Source organism: Myotis brandtii, unplaced genomic scaffold (assembly GCF_000412655.1).
Source record: "Myotis brandtii unplaced genomic scaffold, ASM41265v1 scaffold1026, whole genome shotgun sequence".
In the NCBI taxonomy this organism is placed as follows: domain Eukaryota; kingdom Metazoa; phylum Chordata; class Mammalia; order Chiroptera; family Vespertilionidae; genus Myotis; species Myotis brandtii.
In genome coordinates, this window is record NW_005353435.1 from 478618 (window position 1) to 504058 (window position 25441).

At 44.0% G+C, this 25441-nt stretch overlaps 1 protein-coding gene and 1 long non-coding RNA gene across 2 annotated transcripts in view; one reads left to right on the forward strand and one right to left on the reverse strand.

Moving 5' to 3' along the window:
• The window catches only part of EGLN1 (egl-9 family hypoxia-inducible factor 1), a gene marked incomplete at its 5' end in the record, with an annotated part of 25721 nt that extends 995 nt beyond the window's left edge, over nt 1-24726 (forward strand). The window contains 4 exons of the mRNA XM_005856381.2: nt 16643-16762; nt 17486-17622; nt 21187-21254; nt 22287-24726. Coding sequence (XP_005856443.1) covers nt 16643-16762; nt 17486-17622; nt 21187-21254; nt 22287-22351 — 390 coding nt within the window. The remainder of the gene's footprint in view (nt 1-16642; nt 16763-17485; nt 17623-21186; nt 21255-22286) is intronic.
• LOC106725273 lies at nt 3274-5882 on the reverse strand. Its single transcript, XR_001361138.1, has 2 exons — nt 4314-5882; nt 3274-3766 (listed from the first exon to the last, which is right to left on the reverse strand). It is a non-coding gene; the product is annotated as an uncharacterized LOC106725273 (long non-coding RNA).
• Nucleotides 24727-25441: the final 715 nt, after the last annotated feature.

The following is a 25441-nucleotide window of genomic DNA, read 5'->3' on the forward strand; positions in this document are numbered from 1 at the left end:
TTGAATCCCCCGACATAAGGGGGGAAAGCAGTTTCGTCTCCAGACCTCTCGGTGTAGGTAGGTTACATTTTTAGCACAGGTTCCCTATATTTGCTTTGTTGATCCCTTGGTTGAAAAAGAACTGTTTTGTAGCTTCCTGGGGGAAAAAACAAACAAACAAACAAACAAAAACAAAAACAGCCCGCATATGGAATTGGAGCAGGCGTGAGGGCTCATTCTGACATCTCAGTTTGGTGACATTTGTTTGTTTGCTCTTTACTATTGTAGTTTTCCCCCCACAGATTCCTCAGTTCCTATCTACTGACCCCGCCTGCCTCCTCGGTATGGTAAACAATGGAGCCATCCCTCCTTGAGAACCTCTTGCAGTCCTTTTGCATTTTCCTTCCCAGGTCTTAATATTTCCTTTGTATCCAGGTTCACTCCAGGCCACCCTGCTCCACCCTCCTTCATCCATCTCTGTCTGATTTTGTAAGTTCCGAGGGCTTATCTTAGGAGATCATCACACCGGTAGGTGTTTGTAGGAACACACTGCCTCTTCCTGGTCGTTCTTTGTGTGGGTCAGACCATCTATTTTGATAATCCATGTGGATGACTCTCAGACTGAGCATAGGCAGCTAAGGAAGTTCTAAACATGGGGATTTTGCTGAGGGAAATACAGTGGGAAGTGATTAACGTATTGGGGCTTCATTGCTGGGTGAAGGCACGTCTCAATATGTTGTCTCAAAAAAATGAACAGTTGCTTAATATTAAGCTGCAAGAAAAAAGGGGGCTTGATTCAACCTTAACCTTGGTTGTTAATCAGATTTTCATTGACATATTTTTAAATGACTTTGTCGTGGATTAAATGTGAGTGTAGTCATGAACCCTAGAGCAGGAAAGGAACTAGCTTGAGGGAATATTAATACAGCTCTTTAAAGACTGACCAAGTGTATTGCTGAGGCATAAGCTTCAGGTGAAGCCATGACTAAGAGAATGTCTAAAATCTTCCGCCGTTAATTTAGGCTCAGCCCTCTCCTCTCCTACTTCACTGTTCACCCTGTCTTCCTGGAGGGAGAGCAGCAGCCTCTCTCAGGGCAGTTGCTGCTTCTGCAGAGGCGGTTAGCAAATAGCCATCTCAGTCCCACATGTCCCAGTGTGAAGTCAGCAGTAGCTTCGGCTTTAAATTACTTGACTACACATGTGTGAGAAAGGAGTAAGTGAAGGCAGGATGGACTTTAAACTCTTTAGATTTGATCTTACGCTCAGGATCTAGAAATGATTTTAGGGAATCCCTTTCATTGTACTTCTTGGCTGAGAGACTTTATGCTAAACACCCATATTTAATGATGTGATTTAACTATTCCTAAAAAATCGAAAGATATTAGAGAATGGGAAGGCAGTCAGATGACCAGCCGTCATACTATCGTGAGCAACCATGGTGTGCTAGGCACCAGATTAATTTTAATGCAGGCATGATTATGATCATCTTAATCCTAATTTACATCTGAGGATATTTCAGCTCAGACTTGCCCAAAGCCTACACTTAGGATAACCTGCAGGATTCATACTTGGGTCCTTCAAATATCAAGCTACATGCTTTTTTAAAAAAACTACACTGCACATAGATAGGGTATTAGATGGAAAAAAATGTAGATTATTAGCATACCACTGAAACTAAAATTTTATACACATTTTGTTGATAGTGAGTGAATAGCATTAGCCTTGTATATGAGTAATTGTATGTTACCATTGGGCTATATAAACTTTTGATTAGGTGAATATACAATGTTTATTTTGGATAGTGGCTAAAAACCACTGGATAGTTACCCACCTCAATCATGTTCATTTCAGTATAGTAACTTGAGAGAGGCAGAACTTTATTTTATCTACAACATTATAGTGATTTGAAAAGTTACTTGCCCCAATGTGTAGTATTTTTCTGAGATAATTTTCACAGCAACTCTATAAAATAGGCAGATCATTGTGGTATTATTTCTGTTCATAGATAAAAAAAAGTGAGCCCCAGGAAAATTAGGTCATGTGCTACAAGAAATTCATGCAGCATACCAGGACTTAAATTCAGATTTCTGAACAAGAAGCTGATGTTTTTTCTCATTTACATTATTCTGTATGGCCTTTGTGTGTGTCGGGGCCTGATAATCACGTGATGTGTGATTGGCTGTGGATCGTTCAGTGTAGGCTTTGATTTCCCCCAAGTTTCTACTTCGGACATGCTTATCTGGCCACAGTTTGTCCAACTACTTTGAAAGAGGAACTACAAGGGAAGGATGAAGTCATACAGAAGAAAAATGGGAACCCAGATGTAACAGCTCCTATACTATATACTTTCTGTGGTCCTTTTTGGGGGATTTCACACCCCCCCCTTGCCCTTAAATTGCCCTTTGATCCTTGATCCTGTCTTGCACCCTTTCTTCCATCAAGGAGACTTGTAACGATGTCCAGTAGGGTGTAGTCGTGGTCTGCTCATTTGGGAAGAGGAGTGTCCCTCAGAAATCATAGGTGCCTTTACCTGGGGGCGCAGGAAGAAGAGGAATGCTGAGGACTAAGGATCATGGGAAAGTGTCAAACTATTATTCAGTTGGAGAGTCTTAGCCACTCGAAAGGGGAAAAAATTGTTAAGATAAAAATGCTGCCGAAACCGGTTTGGCTCAGTGGATAGAGCATCGGCCTGCGGACTGAAAGGTCCCGGGTTCGATTCCGGTCAAGGGCACATACCTGGGTTGCGGGCACATCCCCAGTAGGAGATGTGCAGGAGGCAGCTGATCGATGTTTCTCTCTCATCGATGTTTCTAACTCTCTATCTCTCTCTCTTCCTCTCTGTAAAAAATCAATAAAATATATTTTAAAAAATGCTAAAATCATATACATATTGTTAGAATTTTATCCAAAACTTACTCTGTTCAGTTCAAATGTACATTAAGAAAAGGAGTGAAGTTTTTAAAAAAGAAGTAGGTTAGGTTGAGACCAACAAGTAGCAGATTATATTCCTGAGATTTTTTCACTTAGTACTGCAGTTAATTACTTAGCTTCGGCTGATTATAGCTTTTAGAGCGAAGAACAGGATGAGAAAAATTCTGTTACTTTATCACTACTGTAGGGGTGGTGGTGACAGTCCTCAGATGTCACAAACAAAACTCGGTCTACTCGTGCCGCGTTTTCAATACTCTTGGCATCCAGCACTTACAGATTGAAGCAGTTTTTTAATGTAGATAGCTGTCTCATAATTCAAGATCCAAGTCAGTTATTCTGAATGCAGAGAGGCTGAAAATATTGATACTTCAATGATTTTTATTTAGTGCTTTAAAATTGAAGACATACATGTGGACCGAAAGAGTAGCCTGAATAGTAGGCTGTGACTGAACCAAGTTCAACTTTAAAGGAAAACATTTTGTGTAGTGAATTGGCTTACATGTAGTGTATGTATATATAAGGTAACACCTTTCATTCTAAAGAATTTTATTTTAGATTAAAAGGGTGTTTTTTGTGTGGTGTGTTTGTGTGTGTTTGGGGGGCATGTTTATAACTCTTGACTTACCTATTGCCTAATATGCCACAAAAATACCCTGCAAAACCTTAGTCACAGGAGGGCATCGAAACGCAGCTGGGCAGTGGACTTCGTGCTGCTGTCAGATCCGGGTGGAATCCTGGACCTGCCGCTGCTTCTGTGTCCTTGAGCCAGTTGCTTCATCCTCCCGGGCTGCAGGTCCCCCCTTTTTGGAATGGTAGTGAGTGACCCCTGCCTCTGCTCTCGGCTTGCTGTGAGTTCCTAGTTGGAAAAGCACTTTTTAAATCGTAAGGACTAATGCAAAAACGGTTAGCTCTTACTCTTCCCATTTAAATTTTTTTTATTTTTCTGATTCTTTTAAGAGTTCTGTGCTTTTCCTATCTTTTTCCCTCTTATAAACTGGAGGGAAAAGACTTAGAATTATTACCCATTTTTGACCTAACCACTTCATACACACACACACACACACACTTTCTTTTAAACAGGCAATAATTCCCAGAGGGGTTAAGTGACTTACTTGTTCAAGGTCATGGAGCTGGTTAGTGACAAAACTGACTGACGTTTGATTTAGTTCATTCTCATATTTAACTTTATGCTGCAGCTCATGTAAAAATTACTTATTTCCACTTCACTAATTTGGATGTGTTTTATGCCGTTTTTTGAGGATTCTTGAACATTTACGACTTCCTTTTCCTGCTTCCATTTACCCTTGTCATTCTACACTTTGGTTTATTTGACATTCTTTCCAGTTTAAATATTCTTCCTGTAGATAATTCCTCCCCAATTTCCCTAGATGTTCTTTACTCACTCTCTTTCCCTTCCTCCGACGTAAAAGCCATTTTCCCTGAAGCAGTCCTGGCCTCCTTGTTTCCTGCGCCTTTCTGCTGTTTCTGATTTCCATGTTCGTCCTCTGCTCTCCTTCCCGGGTTCCTCTGTCAGCCTTGACCTCTACGGCTGTTCACCTCCATCATGTTTTCCGATGCCCGCTCCTTTCTGGTATGCCTTTGGACGGATGGTATCAGCTTAGTTGTTTTTAATGTTTTGCTTGAGGCCTTTCATATGCCACCGAATGTTCCAGTCTCCCTTTCATTGGAGCACATTCTCACACAGTTTTCATGGGTGCATTTTACTACCTGCTTGCATTCTACCTCCTTTTCCACTCTGCTCTTGTTTCTGCACTGGAAACGTTCACTCTAGGATGACATTCAGATCATTTATTGAGCCATAGTCATAGCTTATCTTTGACTCTGATTACAGCCAAAATCTTTCTGTTCTAAAAAAAATGAAAGAAACAAACAAAAAACTGATAGATGGTTAACCAGAGTCTTCCCTTACAATACTTTACTTCACGCCTGTGTTTTCTAGTCCAAACTCTGAACTGTTCTGCCACCTTTATTGGAATATTTGATACTTCATTATCACATCTTTCCAGAACCAAGTCGGAGCTTTATTTCTGAACTACTTAGATAGTATCTGTAGTCCTTGTTTGCTTATTAAAAATTTTCAAGTGTTTGGAATTCTTATTTTCCTTATTCATTGTCCCAAATTCTATTTCTTTACCAAAGGAAAATACTTATCTTTTTGGTTGCTGCTTATTCTATTCTCTGAGTCCTGTTTGGTAAGCTTTTCATTCATTTGTTCATTCAACAAATATGAAGTGAATACCTTCTATGTATAAACATTGTTTTAGGAGCTAGGAATAACTGAACAACGGGAACAAAACGCTCCTGTTCTCAAGGAGCTTAAATTCTACTGGAGGTAGGCGAGGGGGTCAGTAACATATGTTTAAGTAAATACAGGACAGATTAGGTGGTTAATGTTAAGACAAAAATAAACAAGTTAAGGGCCGGTACTCCGAGCAGTACCTGCGTGTGTGTGGACAATTAGTTGGATTCTGGATGTATTTTGAAAGTGGAGTCCGTGAGCTTTGCTGACGGACTGTATGTGAGGAAGGAGAGAGAGAGGAGTCAGGAACGACACCAGGGCGTGTCGTGTGGCTTGAGCAGCTGGAAGGAAACAGTTATTCCTTTATCTTGCCCTGACTCTTCTGTCTTCTTCTCTCGCCCCACTTCTTCAGTTTCCATTTATAGCGGCTTGTCGATACTTATTCTCAGCCAGAGCCTGAACAGAACAGGTCTGTGCTCTCTTTTCCACATTCCTTCACGTGGGCTGTGCTGCTGCTGCTGCTGTTGACCTTCCGGCCCCATCCTTTCTCCTCCAAAGGCATATGGCTTCTTGGCACAGCGTGTCCTCGTCAGCTCTGCCACCGGGGCTGCCTGGGATGACTGCAGGGAATCTTAGCACTCCTGGTGTTGACAACAAGAATATTTTCCCTCCCTCCCTCCCTCCCTCCCTCCCTCTCTTTTTAATGTATTTTTATTGATTTCAGAGAGGCAAGGAGAGGGAGAGAGAGAGAGAGAGAGAAACACCAATGATGAGAGAGAATCACTGACAGGCCGCCTCCTGCAGGCCCCCACATTGCTGGTTTTCTGTGCTAATTGTGAGCCACTTGAGGGTAGGACCCTGGTCCAATTCTGAATCTTTCCTCCTCACATAGGGGCCTGCCTCCTCTATTGTCTATTTTCAGTTTGTTACGTCTCACCATTCTCCTTTCAAGCCCCAGCTACCTCGCCTAGCTCATATCTACCTAGCTGCCTATTCTAACAGTTTGATTCCTACGTATTTATACTCTCAGCTGCTTAGGCCCACTCTGACCTGTTACTTATCTTTGAAATACAACCGCTAGTTCAGCCAGACTAAGTTCTTCCTGATTGCTCCCCTTCTCACTCCTGCCCACACCTCTGTGAGTTGTTTGACTCCCAGCCATTCACACCTCATATGTTCTTTAGGATTGAGCTTGAGTCCCATTCCCAACTCTGTCCCTCAACTTTGACCTCCACTGAGCTCTCTTTTCTTGAGACTTTAAATACCTTTTCCTCCGGAAGTAACTCCCGGAGCTGTTTGATGCGATTCTGTCTCATCATGTCAAACACCTTTGGTTGTCCTTGTGCCTTGTTACTTGTGTTCACACTAGTGAGTGCCTCAGCCAACCTGCCCTGCACCTCACCTCTGCTTCCCCTGCTTTCAGTCCAGTTTCTAAAACTACGGCGAGACCTTTTGAAAGTCTATGAGGGTTTTTGTCCTATTGTGGTCAACTCCACGATGCTGTTTCTAGTCCCTGTTTTCCTGATAAAAATAACCCAGGCCAACACGGCCTACACTATTTTTAACTCCAGATACTGGGAGAAAGGTCTGCTCTGAAGGTGAAATGAAGTTTTACACCATTGCCTGGGCCCAGTCTCAGTTGGTCAGGTTACAGCTGGTGGTCGGATTCTGCCTGTCCGTGAATCTTGAAGGGCTAGGACCTGCGTGTCTTACCGCCCTTACCCCCCACCAGTGGTGTGGGCACGCGTCGCTTCAAAACAAAGAAACACAATGGATGACCCGCAGAGAGAAGCCTGAGCTCAGTATCGCTGCCACGTGATCGAGGTGCAGAGGAAAACATTTCAAGAGCAAAATTTTAAGCTCCTAAAATTATCATAGAATCATCATAGTTTTGATTTGGCTTTAGAACAAGAATTTTTTCAAATTTTCAAATAATATTAAAGGAGGTTTAAGAGTTATGTTTAACAAAAGAGCACATGGGTTAATCAAGACCAGAACTATTTCTTCTTCGTTTGTTTGTTTTGTTTTGTTTTGTTGTTGTTTTTTAAGCCAGTCAAGCAGTGGGGGGTTAGTGATACTAACTTTAGGTAAGTTCTGGTGACCCACTGCCATCGGACCAGCCCAGAACTATTTCTTAGGATCAGGAAGCCTTTGGCTTTAACCACATTCATTCTTATGATCAGGAAACCTTTGGCTTTAACCACATTCAAGCATTTAATCAACTTCATGGAAACAGTTGACTTAACTGTTTAAAGAGGACACTGGTGGTGCTGATCATGGAAACTGGCCAGCATAGAGGTCATTTGAAATTGGTCTTGAAATACATACATACATACATACATACATACATACATATTTATGCTTATAAAGGATTTCTCATGCGAATTTTGCTTAATTTTTATATTTAAAATGTTTTCATTCTCTTAGTACAGTTTTTTAGTTGGTAAAGGAAGTAGCCTGAGATTTAGTGTTTACCACAAATTATTTATGTACAAAGAATGGTTGTAGTTTATAGTGGTTACAACCTAGAGTATTTTGGAATCAAATTTCTTGAATAAAGAAAATTTGGCTAAAAATTATGTGATAATAGATAGCATCCCTTCCCAAAAGCTTACAAGTTTTTCCAAGGTAATTATGGTTATGTTCTTTGTTTTGCTCTGGGCCCATTTAGAAATCTGATGGAAGCTATATACCTTCTCACCCTAAAAATGAACATACAGGCAAAGTTTTGCTTATAATTAAGCCCATCCATAGTCCCTATATTAAGAATCCCTGTTCCAAGAAGAGTTCTAAAGAACAAACAAAACAAAAAACATTTGTAAGCATTTCATGCCTGGCTGTGGGAGAGCGAGGGCCTGTGTTTACTCAGTTGCTGTGCTTGCCCCCTGTCTATGGAATTATGCTTTGCCTCTCCCTCCCCCCCTTTATAGTTGTCAACTTAAGTCATAGCCTAGTGGTATACATGTACACACTCTGAAAGATGTTTGCCTTGTACGATCTGCTATAAAATGAAACAAAGTTAAGTGGTAAGTACCAGGATGGAAACCATGACCTCAGTGAGAACGTCTTCCCTGGGAGCATATGGTTCTAGGCACATCTGCTGTGTTTGTGCAATTTTCTTATAAAAGACTTTATCTCCAATGGTTAATACAGGATTGGAATTCTTTCCCTCTTCCCTCTACCCCAGTGGTTCTCAACCTTCCTAATGCCGCGACCCTTTAATACAGTTCCTCATGTTGTGGTGACCCCCAACCATAAAATTATTTTCGTGGCTTCTTCATAACTGTAATGTTGCTACTGTTATGAATCGCCATGTAAATATCTGATATGCAGGATGTATTTTCATTGTGACAAATTGAACATAATTAAAGCATAGTGATTATTCACAAAAACAATATGTAATTATATCTGTGTTTTCCGATGGTCTTAGGTGACCCCTGTGAAAGGGTCGTTCGACCCTCAAAGGGGTCGTGACCCACAGGTTGAGAACCACTTCTCTACCCCTTCACAGTGTCCTGTTCCCTGCTCCTGTTCATGTGTCTTATCTTGTTTTTGTACTTGTTACTGGCAGTAAGATTAATCTGAGTTTTTAAAAAATGAAAACTTTATAGTACACGAGGGCTGGGGTGGAGGAGTACTTTCAACAAAAGTGAAACTAGAGTTCATATCGGTTGGTTTTGTTTATATTATTAATAATTTCTGTAATTGTTAGATCGGAGGCATCTCTTGGTAGTGCAGGTAGGAAGTGTCTCTAAAATATGGAAGAGCAGTTTGTTCCTGTGGCTAGTTCTCAGGAACGGCCTGGTGTTGCATAGTAACCGTAAGGTTTTCTCTCATGCACGTTTCCTCTAAAGATTCTTGCAGGTGTTCTTTATCCTGGAAATCTCTCGGGAAGGGAGAGCAGTAAGGGGGCAGGTGACTGGACAGGAATGGGAGCAGGACCTGCTGGCCCTGCTCTGGATTCTAGTTACCTGGGAAGTCACTCAGCACCTCTCCAGTCTCTCCAGCTATGACATTGGAATAATGCTGACCTAATTCATAGAAGAAATGTTGAGTAATTGATTATTATAAGAAGCTTTTAAAGAAGTGATTATATTTTTCGCTCTCAGCAGTGCCTTTTCAAAGTATTCAAACTTGACCTCAGCTGCCTTAATTCTAAACCTTTGCTCACATTCATTGTGTTGGTTAAAGTTCAGCTTAGATTCAGAATTCTTGACTTGTTTTTAATGAAAACGCATCTGGTTTTGCTTGGGCAATTGGCACATAGCCTTGGCTCTGTGAAAACAGAAACTGGTCAGTTTATAAGGGTCATGGATAATGAAGTGATTCAAACTGAGGGAACCCCTCCATCAAAGGATCTTTCTCCCTTCACACCTTCCCCTTAGCAGAGTGAAGTCAAATGGCAATAAATATTTCATTAATAATCATTAATTTAATTATTTAAGGTACATTTTAAGAATCAAAACCCTTAGATGTTAATTTTGTTTATTTTTAAAAATTTTAAAGAGTTTATTTGAGCTAAACCGATGACAAATGCCAGGAAGCAACATTTCAAATGCTCCTAGATGTTAATTTTAAAAGCTAGTCATGTGTACAAATAAGTTAGTATCTATGTGAAAAGATTGGATCAAATCACATACAAATGAGCTTATACTTACAGTTTTTATTGATGTAAACATAGATTAGATTGTTTTGTAACTTGTTGCTATTATTTTTAAAAAATATATAGGAAGGGAGAGGGAGAGAGAGATAGAAACATCAGTGATGAGAGAGAATCATCGATTGGCTGCCTCCTGCACCTTCCCCCCCTACTGGGGGTCGAGCCTGCAACCTGGGCATGTGCCCTGACCAGGAACTGAACTGTGACCTGGTTCATAGGTTGATGCTCAACCACTGAGCCATGCTGGTCGGGCGCTATTACTTATTTGATATTTCTTTTATCTACCATATAGTCTATAATAGGAGGCTTTTAAAACAAAATCCTAAAAGTTAATTCTTTCTTTCCTAAAACAATATGGGATATTTGGGGGCTAGCTATCTTTCATTCATGCTTTGTAGCTTCTTTAACAATATCATCTTGTGGATATTATCAACTCATAGAATTACTTTAGTGTCATCACTATTGAATTTGATTCATTTAATAATCCTATATAATAAAAGGCTAATATGCAAATCGAGGTGGAATGACCGGAGCTGCCTATTGGTGGTCAGTGCACTCCCACAGGGGGAGCACTGCTCAGCCAGAAGCCGGGTTCACGGCTGACAAGCGCAGTGGAGGTGGCGGGAGCCTCTCCCGCCTCTGGGGCAGCGCTAAGGACCCCTCGGGGGATGTCCACCTGCTGGCTTAGGTCCAGGGAGCGGGCCTAAGCCAGCAGGGGGACATCCCCCGAGGGGTCCCTGACTGAGAGGACACAGGACGGGCTGAGGGGACCCCCCCCCCCAACCCCCAGTGCACTAATGTTGTGCACCGGGCCTCTAGTAAGCTAATATAACCAGAGAAAATTTTGGCAATAAAAATTTTTAAAGCTCATAATTTCACTCCTAGGAATTTAATTTTAGGCACCAAGGATATGTACAATGGTAGAGCTTTAAAACTATTTTACAATATTATTTATAATAGCAAAAAGTTTTTAAAAACATTTTAAGGAGAAATCCGAAAAATGCTTGATAAGTTCTGTTTTATATGTTTATCATTTACAATTAGTCAAAAATCACTTACAATGAGTCAACTATTGACCAGTTGTCTGACCGTTTTCCTGTGACCAGGAAAGCAACAAAGCTAATGAGCTCTTATTCTCCATGACTTATTCCATGCGAATCTGTCCTTTGTTCTGTTCTTCTCTCCCCCTCTCTGCCTTGGCAATCTCTGGCAGCCCATGCTCAGCCATCCCCTATGAAGATGGTTCCTAACTCTGCATCTCCAGCCATGGCCTCTTTTTGGAGTTCCAGTCTCACATTAGCAGCTGCGTTTTCAACACCTCCACCGGGATGGCCACCAGCCTGGCAAACTCAGTATGTCCGAAAACTAAACTCCTCCCCAAACCCGCCTTCCCGACTTCCGGACAGACCCTCTCAGCCCCCTTTGATGCAGCCTGTCCCTTGCTCTGTCTGTGAAAGTGCTTGCCAGGTCCTTTCACTTCTCTCCTCCCCATTCCACTCTGCCCAAGGCCCCTCCTTGTATCAGAACGTCATTGCTTGGTCTGCTGAAGTGTTGTTCTCACTCGTCTTCTCCGTGGCATGTTTTTCCTGCCCCTTCCCAAATCCATTGCCTTCTTCTTGTCATGCTCGGAAGCAGTTGTGATCATGTTGCTCCCCTGCCCAGAAAGCAATGGCTCCCCTCTGCCTGCAGCATCACGGCCGTTCTCCGTAACGTGGCCCCTCTTGGCTTTTCCGATTTCCCCCCTTTTCTCAAGCAGGCACTCAGGTGTCTCCATAATGTTGCCCCTCTTGGCTTTTCCGATTTCCCCCCTTTTCTCAAGAACTCGGTGCGTTAGCAAACCCGAATCTTCCTCCTCACCAGGTATGTTCTGTATTTGCATTTAAAACTTCCTTATGTGACCCACTCTGTTGGAAATGTCCTCTTTGCCAACTTTTATCTTCTTTTAAGCGTAGCTCAGACACTGCTTCCTCCATAAAGTCAGCCCTGAGCTGTCGCAATGCTCGTGAAGGGCTTCCTTTGACGGTGCTGTTTCCTACTTGGAGTTGGTGGACCAGGTCTGAATCCTGGTCTCCCGAATGGCCCTGCTGGCCCTGCGTGCACTAGCGGCCGACAGGAGAACTGCCCTTTTCTTATCGCTGGGGCTCCTTTTCAGTGCTAGTTTCTTTTTGGCCAGGATACAGGCTTGACATTTTTACTCTCAAAACATAGTCTGAGTTTGTTTATGGTGAGATATGTTATTTATAACATTAAATTTAGCAAAAGAGTCAAGAGATTTAAGTACACATAGATTGCCCTTCCCCATTACCCCCATGCAATATGCTAATTAATGCAATGAACAAAATGTATAACTTTTTATAGTTTTTAATTGTACCTTTAGGAAGTGAGATTTACATAAACTTATGCAGGTATAATTGAAATCTGAAGTTTAAAAATTTTCTTACAGTAAATACCTACTTGATCTCAGTCCAGTTCTTTCCATGACCGGTTTTCCCCCCTTTGAGCTAGATTTATATAAACCACAGGTAGGCATGGGGGAGCGGGGCGGTGCTTTGGGAGTGAATGACAGGTGTGAGCAGAGTTGGAAAAGACCTTACGCAGTACATCTGTACGTGGGAGAACTGAGCATCATGCATGACGTGTGTATCACTTAGGAGTCACTTAGGACCCTGTGTTGCCAATTTCATCTGAACTCTTGGGTCAGACTAAACAGCCTCACTGAGCCAGGAACTGAGCCAGAATCCAGGAGGCGATTCCACTCTGGATGTCTCACCTCTGCCCCTCGTCTCTGTGACCTTGACAAGGTGTTTATTCTCCTTGCAGTTCACTTTTCTGTCTCAAATGGAGAGATTGTGTCTGTCTACCTCATAGATTTGTTGTGAAGAACTTCTTACTAAATGTCAGCTCTCAACATTACAAAGGGCAGAGTGTAAGCCCAAGGCAATGTATTTTCATAGAATTTTCAGCTAGGAAACCATTTCCTCTTGTTCAGGGCAAACATAGTACAGTGACAGCTCATAAAATGTTAGTTCTTTTAGCTTTGAATCAGTGCTTTAAAATAATTTCGTTCAAAAGGGAAATTTTTTTTAAAAAAAGTTTCCTGGTTCAACTTCATATTGAATGCACGCCTTCCAAGGCCAGAAACACATGTCTTCAGGTTCCAGAGAGGCATCCCAAGCCTCTTCCTTCCTTTCATTCTCAGAGTAAAAGACAAATTTAGGGGTTTTTTTTAATCTTAAGAATGTCCTCAATCATGTATATTTTCATATCAAAAAGGGGAAAATAGTATTGAATTGTTTTGCTTATGTTTAAATAGGCTTTTCCCAATGGGAAGCAGGAACATTTAAAGTTGGTGTCTCAAAGGGTTGGCAGACAGGAACCTCCCTCAGGATTCCATAGTGGGCGGCTGCGTAGTTTCCCTAGCAAAGGTCTAGAGCAGGGGTCCTCAAACTTTTTAAACGGGGCCAGTTCACTGTCCCTCAGACCGTTGGAGGGCCGGACTATAGTTTAAAAAAAAACTATGAACAAATTCCTATGCACACTGCACATATCTTATTTTGAAGTAAAAAAAAACAAAACGGGAACAAATACAATATTTGTATTTGCATGTGGCCCACGGGCCGTAGTTTGAGGACCCCTGAGCCAGGGGATGGCCCAGAATCACAGCAAAGAGAAAGAACCTTGGGGGCCACCGGGCCCATCCCCTGCCTTTAATCAGATAAGATGCTCTTACTCATTAGAGGAGGAAGCAGGGCCCCGGGGGTGTTACATTTCTTGACAAAGTGACCCACGGCCAAGTGGCAGGGGAAAGTCTGGCCGCTGGCGTGGCGACCCCCCTTGAGGATGTACCTTTCACCTGCACTGTATCCTCATAGTTGCTCCATCCATGCTTTTGTTCCGGCCCTCCGGTCCAGTTTAAGAACCCATTGTGGCCCTCGAGTCAAAAAGTTTGCCCACCCCTGCTCTAGACCCTTCGTGGCCTCCACCCCAGGCCCGGAGTGTGTGGTCCTGCTCGGGGAGGACCCAGGATAACTGGGCGTCTCCCGGGCCCTAGCACATGGGGGTGGGGTGGGGGGAGCCTTTCCTTTTTCTTGATGGACTGGGATCCATTTCCGTATCCTGAGGATGAGGCATCTGATGTACATCTCTTGGAATAATTGTATCCTTTACAGGTGTGTCCTGGTAGTCCTTTCGGGCTAAAATACTGCAGGCCGGGGAACCTATAAACAGCAGAAATGTGTTACTGCTCCCAGTCCTGGAGGCTGGGAAGTCCGAGATCAGGGCAGCCTGCTGGTCTCCCGTGAGGGCTGCCTTCCTGGTGAGGGAGCTCTGCTGTGTCCTGGAGGATGGGGCAGGGATCCCTCCAGAGCGTACAAGACGCGCATCCCCCTGAGCGCCTCCCAGAGGCCCTCCCGTAAATACTCGGATCTGTGGGCCTCAGGGCTGCCACACAGGAGTCTGAGGTGGGGGAGGGGACACCACAGACCACAGCAGTACACTTGTCTATAAGAACAATCTTCTGTACAAATCGTAGGATAAGGCAGCTGCCTTCTTAAAACTTCTCGTTGTGGCTGTCCCCACTCAAGGACCAGAGGAGCTCACTGTTGGTTACCTTTGACGTCCTGTTTCCTCTGCTTAATTTCCAAGGTTTTATCCTATGTCTATCAAACTCTTTTTACCTATGAAAACACCTCACTGCCATTTAACTGCTTCCTGCCTTTGTTCTGCTTAGACTGTTTGCTTTTCTTCCCTTCAGTTTCTCAAATCTCATCTGTCCTTTAAAGATAAGCTTAGGTGTGTAGCTCCAAGCCTCGTCCTATTGCTTTGTCCACACGAGTAGTTCCTTTTTCCGGAATTCTTTTTCTCTCTATGATTTGCTGAGCATTTGTATTGTGTGTGCCCGGTGTTTCCTTTCTTTTCAGCGAAGTCCTTTCAGGCGGACACCATGCTGACTCTTTGTCGTGTGTCCGTAAATATCTGTAATGCTGCTAATGACTTTAGGTGCCTCAGCAGGTGAAATCACGTTTACAAGGAGTTATTACTCGCTTTACCAAGAGATTAAGAGAAAAGAAACGGAATTTACTAAAAATACTGTGAATAAGAGTATGTGAGGGTCTTCTGCATACGCAATACAAACTAAGCAAAAACGGCAACATCAGAGTCTTTTTTACCCAAGTGTGTATAAAGTCCACCGGCACAACCAAATTACCAATTAAGAAGTCGAGCATGAATATGACTTTAAAACTGGAAAAGCTATGCTACATTTAAGGAACTTTAAATTTTGACTATCCAACCACAGCTCAGGATAACTTTGTTAACATATGGATTCTCGTTTAAACATACACAGTAGCCGCCAGATTTCATGCGGCTTCCAGAAGGACCTTTAAAGTCACTAGAACCCCAGCGGGGACGTCCCAGCACGTGCAGGATCACTCCATGAAGTCTCTCCAGGTCATTCCCTGGCCACGCGGTCATTGGAAGGAGTTCATGACCCTTCCACATTTTTGCAGGTTTCCTACAAAATCCCTCTTCCCTGGAACCTCCAGGAGCTTGGCTCTTTTCCGTCTCCAGTTTTTCTTGACAGTCTGGTTTTTCCGGGTGAGCGTGGCTCTCCCTGTCCTCCGGCTCCCAGTCTGGGGCCTGGGGGCTGGTGCAGGGCCTGGGGACTGAGGACCTGAGGGCTCCTCTGTGTCTGGGACTCTTCTTCCTGCTGGAGCAGGACTACGTGCTTCTCCGTGATGAAGAGGAAGGGCTCCCGTTGGCAGTCGCCCGCACGGAGCCCAGGCACTGATGGGCTTCCTGGTTGGCCGGTTCGCTGGAGGTTTTCCATCTCATCCCTGGTCCGTCTAGTGCTGCTGCCCTTCCCAGAGTGGCACTGACAGGAGATGCAGCTTAAATGCAGGCCCTGTGAGCACTCACCCCCTTCTCCCTTCCTTCCTCCTCCTCTGGCAGAGTCTCTATCACCAGAGCAGAACTAAGGGGACCAGGGACACCAGGTCAGGCTGCAGTGGTAATGGCCACCTCAGATAACACCTCAGATGGAGGTCATTGAGCTATCACGGGGATTATAAGATTTAGTTAACAATTGTTTAAAACTTCTCTTTTATGACTCTTTTATTGGTTTATTTTTTAAAAGTCTCAGTTGGCATTTAAATAAAGGAAACAGATAAATGCAGCCCCTAGTTGAAGGTCATTTCACTGCATCGCCCACCAGTCGCCCCATGTACCTCCATGTAGTACTCGGGCTCTAGAGAAGGCAGTTCAGGAGTGAATAATATTTCTGTTTTAGTAAACAGTTAACTCCATTCATTCAGTTACATAGCCTGGTGCTGAGAAGCAGGAGCCACAGACCACCATTGCTCACCAGCGGACCTGGTGTTCTCTAAAATAGTGTCAACACAGTACCTTTGCCTCTTCTGGCTTACAAAATGTGATATTTTTTGTGTGTGATATTTTTATTAAAGAGAAGGGTCTATATATATAAAAGCCTAAGCGACTGTTAGGACCGGTCAACCGAACGACTGGTAGACTGGTCGCTCTGACATGTACTGACCACCAAGGGGCAGATGCCCAATGCAGGAGCTGCCCTCTGGTGGTCAGTGTGCTCCCACAGCCAGCCAACCTCCCGCGGTCCCTCCCCCCGGCCGGCCCTGATTGGGACTGGGCTAGACAGCCCTATCGGCCCAATCGCCAGCCAGCCCGAGGGATCCCAGTTTAAGTATAAGAGTAGTAAAAAACCAGAGATCTCTTTCATAAGCTGTTTTCTCCTCTAATTCATGCATGGACTTACAAAACCATCTTTATTACTACTGCAGGCCATGGTTGCTTGTTACCCAGGCAATGGGACGGGATATGTGCGCCATGTTGATAATCCCAATGGAGATGGAAGATGTGTGACATGTATATATTATCTTAATAAAGACTGGGATGCCAAGGTATGCAACTTCATTGAACACTCTTCTTTCTCACAGGCATTTACACTCCCCGTAGGAAGGACTGTCTTTAACACCTGTAACAGTCAAACATTTCTTAGATTTGTTTCAGTCTTAGGTATTAGGCATAGATCTTTGTAAAATGAAACAAATACTAATAATACATCTCAAAAAGTGGGTTCCTTTACTTTCAGATATTGAAGTGTTCACCTAAAATTTAACTTTTATATAAGTGTTTTATTAAAATACTAGAGGCCTGATGCACGAAATTCGTGCAAGGGGCTCGGTCCTCATAGCCGCAGCGGCTGCCTCGGCCCTCACAGCCCCGGCTTGTTGTCCGGAAGGTCGTTCGGCTGTCCAGTCTAATTAGCATATTATGCTTTTATTATTATAGATTTTCCTTATGAACAACTGTAAACCTAGTTGTGCCCCACCCTATAAATAAGAAATGTTTACTAATTTAAAACTTCATTTTAAGACTTTTGGATTCAGATAATACTCATCTGTTTTAGCCAGTACTTTCAAAAACCCAGGAAATGATTTTTTTCTTGTATCAGTGCATTTACTTAGAATTTCAACTCACCTTCAAACCTTGTTAATTGAGATATATCTGTGAAGAATCCAGTTAAGAATTTTGAGTCGCTGTAATGAACTCCCCTCTCCCCTTAAAGTTAATTTTATAGCATTCTTGGTTGTTCACACTTAGATATTTGACTCTTTTCCTAGGTAAGTGGAGGTATACTTCGAATTTTTCCAGAAGGCAAAGCCCAGTTTGCTGACATTGAACCCAAATTTGATAGACTGCTGTTTTTCTGGTCTGACCGCCGCAACCCTCATGAAGTACAACCAGCATATGCTACAAGGTAGTATTCCTTTAAAAAACAATTGTTAAGATGATGGCAGGACGGAGGGGGTAGATAAGATAAACTTGAGTTTTCTAATGAGTATTTTCATGTTCTTCAGTGACTTGTATTGTAATGCTTCGGTCATAACTTTGAATGTGAGTAATTTTATAAGATCTATTCACAGTTAGTACTGCATGTGACTCTCTGCACAGCCGCTCCTTGTTTGGGGTAAAAGTGGACGCACGGGCCCTGTCCTCTTTCCAGCCCCATATCCTTGTTTGTCCATCTCTTGTCTACTCACCCTCCTGTGATCTCGTGAGAGTAGAGTTGGCCCTTGACCAGTGTGTGGGTAAAGGGGTACAGACTCCCAGGCAGTCAAAAATCCGTGTGTGACTTTTGATCCCCAAAACCCGTAACTGCTAATAGCTTACTATTAACCAGAAGCCTCAGTGATAACAGAGTCCATTAGCACATTATATGTATCACATACTGTATTCTTACAATCAAGTAAGCCAGAGGAAAGACAATGCTATTAAGAAAAATCACAAGGAAGATAAATATATTACAGTACATTTTGAAAAAAACCTGTGTGTAGGTGGACCCATGCCGTTCAAACCCGTGTGGCTCAGGGTCAACTGCATTCACTTGGAATAGAAAGAACAGATAGAGAAGGAAAAGGGAGCTTTTCAAAAGGTGGGGAGGGGGGAAGAGAGAGATGATGTAGGAGAATATACCAAGGAGAGAAACCAGAGGTGACCAGGTAGCAGAAGTGAAGAGAAAAAAGAATAGAGGAGAGAAAGGCTGTCATGTGTGGGAGTTAAGGTTAGAAAAATAACCTTTAGCTTTAATAATAGCATCTCTTTCCACATTATATATATATTTCTAAACAAGGTTTAATATTCTATAACTAGTATGCTGTTTAATGTATTTCTTAAATTCTTTTTTTTTGCATTTATTGTGGCTCAATTGTTAAGACTTAAAGTGGAAGATGATACAGACATTGTTGTAAAAATAATATTTGTAGAAAAACAGCACAATGTATTAAATACCTATTTTTTATTATCAAAAGGACTTTGAACGTCATGATAGTGGATTACTGTCATGCAGTTGCTTGATATGCTGACAAGAGGCATGCTCTCAGACACCAGGGAAGAGCAGGCTTTTTAAAAAATACATATTTGTACTGATTGCAGAGAGGGAGAGAGAGAAACATCAATGGTGAGAGAATCATTGATCGGCTGCCTCGTGCACGCCTCCTACTGGGGATCAAGCCTGCAACCCGGGCATGTGTCCTGACTGGGAATTGAACCGTGACCTCCTGGTTCATAGGTCGACGCTCAACCACTGAGCCACGTCGGCCAGGCGAGTCGGCTTTGAATAATGCTAGGGACAGGCCAGCCTTTGATGGCATTCAAATTCTAAAGATTGTTGTCATCTCTTGCTTTTTTTTTTTTTTTTTTTTTTTTTTTTTTTTTTTTTTTGCTTCTTTTCGAGCCATGCTGCCTTTAAAAGCCCTAATTCATAGAATGAGTAGCCAGCTGAGCAGTTTGTGGCTGGAGAGCATAAGGAACCGAGAATGGAAACTGGGAGCCTGGCCCATACATGACATGTGGGCCTGAATCCCATCTCCCCTCAGCACCCCAGTGCTCAGTTCTGCCCGACTGCTTCTTTTTAAGAAAATATATTTGTATTGATTTCAGAGAGGAAGGGAGAGGGAGAGAGATAGAAACGTCAATGATGGGAGATACCCCACACTGGGGATGGAGCCCGCAACCTAGGCCTGTGCCCTGACGGGGAATCGAACCATGACCTCCTGATTCATAGGTCGATGCTCAACCACTGAGCCACACCAGCCAGGCCCAGCTGCTTCTTTAGAACTTTTCTGACCTAGAAACTGCTTCACAGACCTTCCTTTTCATGGAGTCCTGAGTGTGGTCTGTTTGTATCCTTTCTAGAGGAAGAGGTAACAAACATTTTTAGGTAGTAAAGGAAGTAATTGCCAGGTGATATGGAGGGTAAGGGCCACAGGCGTTTGGAGGGGGACAGTGTGTGAGTTCGTGAGAAGGGTCCGTGTCCAGCAGAGAGAATTGCTTAGCTGGCCTGGGATGTCAGGAAGCAAGGACAGCGGTGTCCCTCGGGCCTAGGGGTAGGGACAGACCGCCCAGCTCCAGTGCAGAGGTTCCCGTGAGGGGTTCTTACGGAGGCCGGGGGAGATGAGGGAGAAACAGATCCATGTGGTGGCTTACCAGTGTTCGCAGGTCAGGACTGAGGGCCAGAGAGGGGAGGTGATCCAGTATGTAGAACTGTGATGACTAAGAAACTCCAAGTTTGGGGCATGGGCGAAAGAGAGAGAAGCCACATACCTGTGCCCCATTCCTCTTACCAAGGCCTCGGAAAAATAGAAGAGTCTAGATGTTAAGAAAGGTGTGGGGAAGAGCAGAGGCTGGACTGCAACCTCGGGTCTGTCCCTCACCGTCTGAGAGGGCCACGGGCCTCTGTTTCCCCAGTTGTCCAAACTCTCAGACTCTGCTCTGCCTTTGACTCTTCACTTCAAATATTTTACACGATTTAGCTCTGTCCCATGTACTGGCTCTTCATGCGATTGGTGTTGCTTTCCCCCAATGAATCCTGGCGGAATCTGCAAGGTGCTTTACCCGCCTGCTGTGTTCTCTTTTACAGAGAGGAAGGGAGAGGGATAGAGAGCTAGAAACATCGATGAGAGAGAAACATCCATCAGCTGCCTCCTGCACACCTACTACTGGGGATGTGCCCGCAACCAAGGTACATGCCCTTGACCGGAATCGAACCTGGGACCCTTCAGTCCGCAGGCCGACGCTCTATCCACTGAGCCACACCGGTTAGGGCCTGCTGTGTTCTCTTAAGGAGGTGACTGCAGCATGCGGTCAGGAAGTGTGTGTACATTTCCCCCATTTTTGTACCAAAAGGGGTAACTATGTCCTGTATAGTATTTAATAAACCAGAGGTTCCTCATTTATTTGTGGAATATATTCCCAATAAGTGAAATTTTCAGAAAGATGAAGTTTAGCTGAGCTGTACGTCTAAAGACAGTATAACTGTTACGATAAAAGTCCTAAAAAATTCCTAGCATCATTGAAATCTCTCTTGGTGACTCGAGGTTATAAAATGGTGAGCACCCATCCTGACTCTCTGCGGTCATGCAGTGCTGTCCTTCCTGCCCCCGCAGAGCCGCAGCCCCGGGCCCTCGGCTGTCCTCTGCCCCGGAGCCCCTGCTCGGGAAGGTGCCGCGGCCGTCTTTACCCCTCAGTGCCTGTGTGTCGGCTGTGGGCTGGCCGACGATCATCATGCAGCTAAGGCGGCAGCCAGGAGCCATAAAACTCCGCCCTGGGCCCCCCCTTCAGCTGCCCCTGCTTCCCAGCTGAGCTCTTGGGCATCAGCCTTGAGCATCACGGAGGCTGGCTGAGTGGGGGGTTACTCTGCTCATTATCCCGGTAACTTTCCGACTGAGACGTTGTTTTGCCATGACACGTTCTATAGACCATTGCAACAGCATGCACCTTCCCCAGTGTGATCATTCTTACCCTATTCTAAATTTTCTTTTAGGTACGCAATAACTGTTTGGTATTTTGATGCAGATGAGAGAGCCCGAGCTAAAGTAAAATATCAAACAGGTAAACAGCATTTGGGGCCAGGGTGCACTGGAAGGACAATGCCCACGGTCCTTGTTTGGTCAGAGCCCTTGATTCCCTGATTTCAAAGAGGACCTCTCCGAAGTCAGCTGCAGTGTTATCTTTAACCAAAAACATGGTCCAAAGAATAGGAACGTTTGAGGCACAGAAGCCTGAGAAAATTACAACCCAAGCCGAGTTTCTGTGTGATTATCCTGCTCAGTCGCTAGCTGCTGAGCTCCGGCAACTGCCATCGGGCTTCCTCTCCCGGTGCCCATAGAAGGAAGTTAACGTCTTTTCCTTTTTAAACGTAATGCTCTACCGAGTACTCCAGGCCTTCCATGGCTAACGTGGACGTGAAGAAAAATGACACAAAGGAGAGGAGTGGACATGCCGGCATCAGTAACGCAGATAGGCGTGTGGAGTTTGCATCTGCCACGGTGGCCGTAGGGCAGCACCCTTGTGCTAAGCCTGAGGGTCCTCAGGATGCCGGCCCTCCCCCCTCTTAGGGCCTGTCTCCCAGAGCTGCCGGTCTTAGTTCCCATCTGACGGACCCCTCACCTGTCCTTTCTCTAACCTTGTATCTCCACAAGCCTGCTCAGTCTTCACGCTGCTGATGAACTAGCTGTGTTTCCATGAGCCTATTAATCCCAGATCCTCCTTTTATGAAACTATAAAGATTGGATGTTCATAGGTTTTAAAGTCATCATTTTTGGCAGAGCCAGTAGTGTGTGTGCTTTTAGTGATGCGGAACACACTACTCTTTTATAACAAGTTAATTACTTTTTAAATCAAAAGACAAATCTCTGTATAGAGAACGTCTTTTCCCCTCGAAGGTTTGCTAGCTCAGAGTAACGCATTCGTCACAGGACAGTGCCCAGCGTAGCTTTTGGAAGTGACGGTGTGAGTTTTCAGATGACGTGTGTTTGCGAAGTTGAGACCTGTGCATGCCGTTAGGAACTCGGTGGGAAGCAGTGACAGCAGCTGGCTGGTGCTTGATGAATGAATTTTTGTTGTTTTTTGTTTTACCTGCAGGTGAAAAAGGTGTGAGGGTTGAACTAAATAAACCTTCTGATTCGATCAGTAAAGACGTCTTATAGACTGATCCAGCAATACCCTCCTTCACCTCCAATGACTGTTGGCGCTGTTTGTTAACTTGTGACTACAAATGAATGGGATAAAGAAAAATAGACAACCAGTTGGCATTTTAATAAGGAAACGGAAACAACCTTTTGGTGTTGCATCAGGAAGAAGATTTGACCGTGTGGCTTTGTACTGCATGACTGACTCCAAACCTGTGATTGCTGATGGAAGAAAATAAGCTACCAGCTGAGAATGGTCTCTCCCCTGGACATAAGTGCCCTAGGTAGCATTGTTTCATTCTTACATTTTGTCAGATCTGCCATCTAGCTGAGTTCATTTCATCTCTCCCTTTTTTATATAGTCAAGTTCGAATTTGGAGTAATTTTTGTATGATCAGGTACAATTTATCAAAACTGAATTGAGAAAAAATTACAGCATTGTCCCCCAAAATAGCATCAATCTATTTTTGTAAACCTCTTCGTACTATTAAATTTTGCCCTAAAAGACCTCTTATAATGATTGCTGCCAGTGACTGACAATTAATTTTCCTTTTACTTACAAGAAGGAGCACTTTAATTACCAGCTGAAAAATCGGATTTTTTGTAGTCCTGTCTTACACTAATTTGAACTCTTAAACATGGCTTCTGTTGTTTTTGTTGACATTGTTAATAATGAAACATAACAGTAAAACCATCACCATTTACTACCAATAACTTTTAGTTCCGAATGTTTTCTAAGAAAAAACGCACAGCAAGAAAAATACAGGTTTATATTTTAAGTTAAATTTTTTTTAAAAAGCTACAGTGACTGGCAGTATGTGAACTTGAGGGTATCTTCAGCCTCAGGTTCCCGGGATAAAGGGCTTTCCTAAGCTCTCAGGTGTGTCCTATGGCGCAGCGGTCGCCAGCCTTTCGGACCTCAAGGACCACCCGTTGGCCACGCTGCTATAGATAGAAGAGCCCCTTCTAAGGCTTTTCCTTGGGCTTCCCATTGGTTGGTTGCATGTTGAGCTTTGCTATTACGTTTTCCTGTTCCTATGACCCCCCCCCCCTCCACCTGCAGGTCACAACCTGGTTCCCGTTGGGTAGCCTCTAGGGGAGGCTGTGCTTCGAAACTAACCTGTCACAGACGGGATGTTGGTGACACCTCAGTCCGCTGCTGAGGGGGTCCCCACCCGTGAGGCTGGCCTCTTGATCAGCACCAAAGGTGTGTGGTTCGCGTGGAAAATCAAAAGATCATTTCACGTGTGAGTTTTCCTTTTTACTTTTCAGAAAAAGAGGGAATGTTCCGAAATCACACAAGGCCTCCCAGACTTGGCCACATAATGTATGAACGGAACGGGTGTCCTAGGCAAAGCACACAGGGTGGCACCCGTATCCTGCAGGCATTATGGGTGGAAGGCCCACTTCGGTTTCCTATCTCTGTGCTTGATCTTCTTGGCCAAAACAATGTGAGTGTACAGAAATACTTCTGTATATTTCCGCTGACAACAGTTTTAAACATTTGTATCGTTTGTATTCACGTAGAGACTTTTTCTATGGAAAGCTCAGTAATTTTTATTAAAAGGTCAATATTGTTCATGTAAAACATGAAAAAAAAATGTGGTGAAACCAACAGTGTGGATCTAGGGGGGGACTGATACTCAGTGTCGCGGCCTCACTGCGGAGAACTGCAGGACAAAGCTGCAGTTTATGTCTTTTTCATAGCCCGTCTTCAGTCTTGTCCCACTTCCTCTCCTTGTCCCGATCATGCAGTAACATCTCCACAGCTAGTGCCTCTGCAGCCTGGCCCGGGGGCGTCCCAGCCAGCTGGTCTCCGCGTGCGCTGCCTCGTTAGGTGTCGAGCAGGTTGTGCTGTGTGGATGGGAGGTCTGGCTGTCAGGGTGCTCAGCAACAGCCTCCCAGCCTGGGAGCCCCGTGTCACGCTCCGATGCCCACCTGCAGCTCTGCTGGGTGGGCTGTGCTGCCAGGCAGGGCTGACCTTTTGTAGTTTGGGGGAGGAGTTTATGAAATCCCTTGGAGGTCATTGTGAAAGGATCAAGAACCAGAATAGCCATTTCTTTAATGTCCATTTAAAATCTGCTCGTTTCTTGTTAGTGGGGTCGTTACGTTGTCACCAAGCAGGACTCTTGTTCAAAACAAAATTTAAAATTATTTGTGGCCTCTATGTGTTTAATCCTGGTTAAAGACAAAGCTTCTAATGCTGTTTTTATTCAACACATTAACCAGCTGTAAAACACAGACCTTTATAAACAGGCAAAGAATCTCAGATTCATACATAGACCGTGCAGAGTCATGTAATTTGAAAAGCAGCGTTGCATTATGAAAGAGCGCCCAAGCTGCTTGTACAGCTAATCTAATTAAAGTGATGTATAAACGTTCCTGGAAAAAAAGTATGCTTGTTATTTCCACCTGTCTTTTCCTGTTTCTTAATCCTTTCTCAGAGACCGACTTTCTTTGTATCCGATACTGTGCTTTACTATCCCACACCTCTGGCGTGGTTCAGAACGTCGGCTGTCACTTTCTGTAAATGGTCAGGGAAAGAGGGAACCCAGTAAACACGGGGCCCCATGTGAGAGGCATCCTGGGGGTCATTGCGCTGCCCCTGGGGCCCCTGAGCTCTGTGCTGAGATTCTCAACGTTTGGGTTCTGCCCCTTTGAATAGCATTTTTAGAACGACTCTAACACTGATGCTCTGGAGCACACCGGTGTCGCCCTGTGCTGCAAAAGGACGGGGCATTGGCCCTTTGTCCCTAATTGTCAGAGGTGTCCTGTTGGGTGGGAGTAGTTATGAATTTGTGTGTCATAGACTAAACTGTATGAGCTCTTATAAAATGAGATCAGTGGACATATTCACTTACCTCTCCTTTAAATATCTTTAGTGTGGGTTAGTTTGTGTGTCATAGACTAAACTGTATGAGCTCTTATCACTTACCTCTCCTTTAAATATCTTTAGTGTGGGTTTCCCCCCCCCCCAGCCCATCTTAGGGCGTTTGGAAAATTGTACTGAAATGCAGCTGGGTGAATTCAGGGAGAGGACAAATGAGTTCGAGATGAAGACTAATTAAATTAGGCAGTGTAGTAAAAAGAGCAGACAGAATTGACCAA